The sequence below is a fragment of the Papaver somniferum genome, chromosome 1 (genome assembly GCF_003573695.1).
Source record: "Papaver somniferum cultivar HN1 chromosome 1, ASM357369v1, whole genome shotgun sequence".
In the NCBI taxonomy this organism is placed as follows: Eukaryota; Viridiplantae; Streptophyta; class Magnoliopsida; order Ranunculales; family Papaveraceae; genus Papaver; species Papaver somniferum.
The window spans coordinates 246,474,813-246,480,881 of NC_039358.1; the positions used below are offsets into that span (position 1 = coordinate 246,474,813).

Here is a 6,069-nt window from a genome sequence, read left to right on the forward strand (position 1 = left end):
GCAATGACTAAACTGCCCATTACTCTAGAGTAGGATAAGATGATCTTTCACCGTTCGTTTGGTAAATCGACGGCTTAAAACTCCTAACTCGGTCTACTGTTCGATGACAAGCAAGTGGGACGTGGGTGTATAATGGCATCACCGGTGATATCAATTCTTACGGCTATAAAGAGGTGAAGATGGGTGTATTATGGCTTCTCATGGGTTTTGTAGATCGTGTAAAATTGGGCTTATGGAGTTCTGCAATGACAAGAAAAGGGAGTAGTCCGTAACGACAGTATTGCAGGCAGTCATGAATTGATCGATGAATTGATGGATTAGGTTTTGTGAATGTTAACTTGGGTAATTTATTGAATTAGGGTTCTTAATGAATATGGGTATTCTTAGATTGTAAAGAAAAAGAAGAAGAGAAACAAGAAGGATTGATTTCCTGTGATTTTCAAATGAGTGGGAGAACTGATGACTCTATTTGATTTGATTTTCTTTTTTTTTTTAATTTTGCAAATCGGATTTTGAATCCCCTGTTTGAAAAATATTGATTACTGTATAATTAGATTTTTTTTATTTGAATTCCTAGAAACATATACCAGTTTCTTGAATTTGATTTATTTTTTTCGATTAGTTTTTTTTTCCCATTTAATTAATGATTTGGGTTTCATTGTTGTCTCGTGATATTGTTTCTCAATCGCAGACTTATCTTAGGGTTTTTGTGAAATTATTTCGCAACCGCGGACTTCTGTTAGGGTTTTGTTCACAAAAATTGGGGAATAAGAAGATGAACAGTGATAGTTTGGTATTGATTCAGCTCGGCACTGAGTTGAGTTTACTTTGACTCATTCTTTCGTCTCGGCCCTAGTCCATGTATTCAAGGGCATGAACGTATTTTGATATGGCTCAATAAATGCCACGCATTGCAACGTATACACTAACATCTGTATACGTGGGCATTAAATATATTTCGAAAAACATGAGGGCATTTTATTAAAAAGCCCTTCAATCATTAAAGACTGCACATTGTTTTGCAAGAACATTAATGTTTTAGAAAATTTTGCGAGATCTAAATTGTGATTATAAAACCTACCACTAAGTGTCAATTGATTCACAAAATACACTTTTCTCTTATCTAGCATCTAAATCTTTTAGTAACCCAAATATGGCTTCTTTTTCTCTAACTCATCAGTCATCTAATTCTTATTCTTCTTCGGTGTTCTTTAGTGCTATTTTTTTTCTTGTCTTCATTGTTTCTTTCTCTAATGCTCAACCAGCTTCTTCATCTCGACCTCAAGGAGTTGTACTTCCAGTAACTAAAGATTCCTCAACTCTTCAGTATCTGACATATATTAAGCAAGGAACTCCTCTAGTCGCTGAAAGCCTAGTTGTTAATTTGGCTGGTGAAATCCTATGGGTTGATTGTCAGGAAGGCTATGTTTCATCATCTAACCGCTCCCTCAATTGCCTCGGAAGCGAGTGCCTAAAGCTTCAGAAAATTTCTAAATCATGTGGACCCTATTCTGACCCTATCATGTGGACACTGTGTAGATACATGCATTATTTTTCTGAGAAATACTTTTTCCGGCACAAGTACCGAATCCTTCAACTATTTTATTTCAGATGTTGTATCTACACAGTCATGTATAAATGGGTCTAAATTAGGTCCAGATGTAACGGTTCGTAATTTTTCATTCGGTTGCGGATCAACTTCTCTCTTAAAGGGGCTTGCGGAGAGGGTTAAAGGAATGGCTGGTTTCGGACCTTTCGCAGTTTCAGTTCCTTTACAGCTTTCATTGTCCTTTCGTATCCCAAGAGTATTTGCAATGTGCCTGCCATCATCAACATCATCCAAAGGTGTCATATTTATTGGTGGGGGACCTTACATAATGCAACCAGGAAATGATCTCTCAACTTCACTTACCTACACACCATTCTATACTAATCCTATTGCGTTTTCAACATCAGAATATTACATTCAAGTAAACTCAATCAAAATCCGCGAAGCAAAAATTCCAATGTATAGCAATTCTACCGAGTATCGGTTCCGTATACTAACTACTATTAACACCTTAATTCCTTACACTGTTATGCGCACATCAATTTATAATCAATTCACTAGCATATTTAGCGAGCAAGCTAAAGCTATGAATATTCCTAGAGTGGCTCCGGTAGCACCGTTTGGCACTTGTTTTGATTCAAGGAATATTTCAGGTTCATGCATGGGCGCTGTTGTGCCAGTGATCAGTCTCGTCTTGCATAAAGAGAATATAGTTTGGAAGATATTCGGACCAAATTCTATGGTGAGGGTTAGTGATGAAGTATCGTGTTTGGGATTCGTCCATCGAGGTAATGACGCAAACATGCTAGTTATTGGTGGGTATCAGTTGGAAGACAATCTGTTGGAGTTCAATCTTGCTAAAATGAGGTTGGGATTTACTACAACACTTGGTAGACGTAGACAAACAAGTTGCTCTAACTTCGATTTCCAATAATAATAAGCAGTTATTGTTAGTTTTGCGCTTGGTACTATGATCAATTGTTTTTTGTCTGGTATTCGTTAGTTCTTTCGATTAGAGCGTCCACACTGGGCGACTAAACCCAGATATTTGGTCTTTTGAACAGACGTAGTGTGACATATTATAGATCAAATTTTGATCAACGATTAAAGTCCAGAGTATATTTGGTCTGGGACCAAGATTAAACCCAAATATAGTCGAGCGTTGGTATAGTCCACGCCCCATCACCAGACGGACGTATAGTCCACGTCCACACCAGGCGGACGTATGGTCCACGCCCCATACCAGGGCGAACGTATAGTGCACGCCTGGTTTTTTTTTCTTTTGTGTGGGGCGTGATTTATACCTCCGCCCCACTCTTTAAAAATTTCAAATTGCATGGGGCGGGCTTAATACCTCCGCCCCATTTTTTTTTATTTTTTTTAAATCTCCCTGCACCGGGCGAACGTATTGTCCCCGTCCCACACCAGGCGTTGGTATAGTCCACGCCCCACACCAGGTGAACATATAGTGTACGTCTGACCAAATTTAGTCTTTCCACCGTAGCGTCACACATCAGACTAAACCCAAAATTTGATCTTTTTTTCTCTCTTTAATTTTTGGTTATACTCGCACCACTACAGTCGCTCTTAGGCCGGACAAACAACTTGTTATAACTTGAATTTCCAACATTATTTGCTGTATTGGTTATTAGAGAGAGTTGTTAGTTGCTATTAAAATATTTGTAACTTGTCATGTTCTTGGTTCGGTTTTGATGTGATAGTCCTCTTCCTAATTATGGAGATGAAATAAAACAATCGAAAATCAATAACCACTTGATCCGAATTAGTAGGCAAGGTTATAGAGATACAACTTGCTCAGCCAATGCGCATTCGATCCCAAGACAAAGTTCAAAAGGATATAACTTGCACTTGGTATTTTCCCGGTCCAAGTCCCAGGCTGATGCGAGTTAATTCTTCAAACTTTCATGCTGGCATGCTGCAAAGCAGGTTTCATTGAAGAGAAGAACATAAGACGCTGGATGGTGATGATTCAGTTCTCAACTTCAGGAGTAATTAAGTTTCTAAGTTTTCTGAAGGTCCCTTGTTGTTTTCTTCGGGACCTTGATATCCGTTTTAACATATCGAGTTCGTGATCTAGCTAGCTCACTCACTGAGACGAGTCATTGATTGTTGAATATTCTTTATACAATTCGTCGGGTTAGGTCATAATTTTTAAAAGACGAAAGCGTTTCTATATTTCCAAAGGTACCAGCAGATTATGCTATATAGTTTCTCACCTCCTTTATGAGGCTCGGTAAACCAAGATTGACACCAATTCATAAAGTTTTTAGTATATACAAGAATATTCACATTTAGACCAAATCACACGGGTAATGAAAGCACGAGAGATGAATAAATGGGTTGCTGATTCATGACAATCATCATGCATAACACACAAAAAGGATCAGATTACCTAGTTATAGCATACAGTTTTGCGTTAAGAGATAGCATATCAACCTTCATTTTCCATATAATAAGATTAACTCCCGAAAGAGATTTAAATTCCAAATTTATGTCCAAATAGGATCATGAAGATGATTTGACTCTTGCTAGAAAGCCATATAGGCAGATTTTGTAGAAAATTCATCGTTTCGATTACCCAACAATAGAATCCTATCCTGGTTGTTGGCATTAAAAATAATATCTATCAAATCATGATTCCAATTTCTAGTTTCATCCATGAGATCAGAAACATTCTTTAGATCCATTGACCAAATACTATTTCTGTGATTATGGTCTTGAGTGGGATTCACATCGTTATTTCTCCTTTTGGCTTATTGTCTGATCCACTGAAACCATAAATCTTGTATGTTGATGGGATAAGTTCATCATCTCTTCCGCCCATAGTCTTGTAAGTATGGTAGAACAGTATATCAACCGAACTACCTGGATCAATTAGTATCCTATTTATTGCCCATGCGTCTGCATCGTCATCTTCATTTTCATCAGTTTTTGTTTATGGGTTGATGTCCAATTTTACCACTAGTGGACTCTCATGTAGTTCTCCACCTCATAGTACTTCTTCTGCGTTGAATGAAATTGGTTGCCTCTGCGAATCCTTCGATGGTGATATCATTGCCAGGTTGAGTATCTCTTTTCCGTCATTGTTTCTCGCATGAACTCGACTTAAGACATTATCGTGCAAATCCTCTATGCTTCTGAATGAGTGTATTATTGAGTTACAGTGTAAATTCTTTGCCTTCGCTCCCACTTCAATCAGATATGTCTACTTTCCATCTTCCATTCCTGGTGTCTGCCCTTCTAGTGGTGGCGGTGGTAAATTCTGTTGCTGCTGCATGCACTAGGAAATGACTTAATTTCCCCTGGTCTATCATTTTTAGTATGATTTTCTGCACATTCCGACATTTACTGGTGGTAAGAACAAAACTCCCTACTTCTTCCTGATACGGGTTCATGATCCATGTTTGGTGGTTCTGGTATGTATTCCATTAAGATCACTGGTTCCAAGATTTTATCTATTGCAGTATTTAGGTGCGGCATTTTGATCTCCTCCCATACCGTTCTATTTCCTCCTAGGCCTTGATTATAGTATCTTTTTTGCCCTCCAAAACCTTCCACTTGGTTATTAAGTCTTTGAACCTTGTTATTGCATATATTGTTATTGTATTTCCTTTCTCTATATTCTCTTTTGTACATCTCTTGATCGCTACTTTCCATAGCCACTAGATTTTGGTTATCTCCCATCATCCTCTTTTCTTGACTTCCTAGAGATGTGATTGCAACTTTGTTTGTTATCTTAGGGAGTAGACTTGTGTTCCCCTGTTTTGTGTTTGTATTCACAATGGGATAAGATTCCATTTCCTTTTGGTTTTCTTCAAGAGCGATGTACTCTTCTTGGTACTCATATTCTCTTCTCTTAGCTCATCATTCTGACGCGTCAAATTCGCAAGCGCTTATTCTTCTCTCCTTCTTTCTACGATTAGTCTTTGTCGGAGCTCCTCTATGGTCATATTCTCTTCGTTTTTTATTATTGGTCCTCCATCTCCAATTCTTACCTCGTCTTCTTCCGTTGAATCTGTATTTGCAGTATGAACACTTACCGCATCATAGTTGATGGTGTTGTTTTCCGCCGGTTCGCATTGGATCTGAGTTTGGACTTGCTTTCCTCGATTGTTCCTCTCTCTCATCCTTGACGATTCAACAATTTCACTTCTTCTTCCTGCGATTCTTCTGCTCCTTCTAGTTGCTATCACCTGTTCTGTTGTAGATTCTTGCCTCACCATTTGTTCTGTCTGGTAACAATATTTTTTCTCGACAAAGGAAAAAGTTATCTTTGAAGAACTTATAATCTTACCAAGGAAAATTGTTTTTCTGAGATTAAAACTTTTGGTTGAATTTTTTAGATCTAAAATTCTAAAACTTTCAAAGTTTGTTAATAGAGCGATGATAAATTATGAATAACTTTAAGCTTGCTTTTCTAGAAATTCATCAACAGGGTATATCATTCCGAGCTGATTTCTAGCGCCAAATGTAGTTGCGAGAAACCTCACAACCACACC

At 37.9% G+C, this 6,069-nt stretch overlaps 1 protein-coding gene across 1 annotated transcript; it reads left to right on the top strand.

Moving 5' to 3' along the window:
- Positions 1 to 1,153: 1,153 nt before the first annotated feature.
- Positions 1,154 to 2,483, top strand: LOC113276037 (basic 7S globulin 2-like). Its single transcript, XM_026525633.1, has 2 exons — positions 1,154 to 1,535; positions 1,654 to 2,483. The coding sequence occupies exons 1-2, from the start codon at positions 1,154 to 1,156 to the stop codon at positions 2,481 to 2,483; spliced, it is 1,212 nt and encodes a 403-aa protein (XP_026381418.1).
- Positions 2,484 to 6,069: the final 3,586 nt, after the last annotated feature.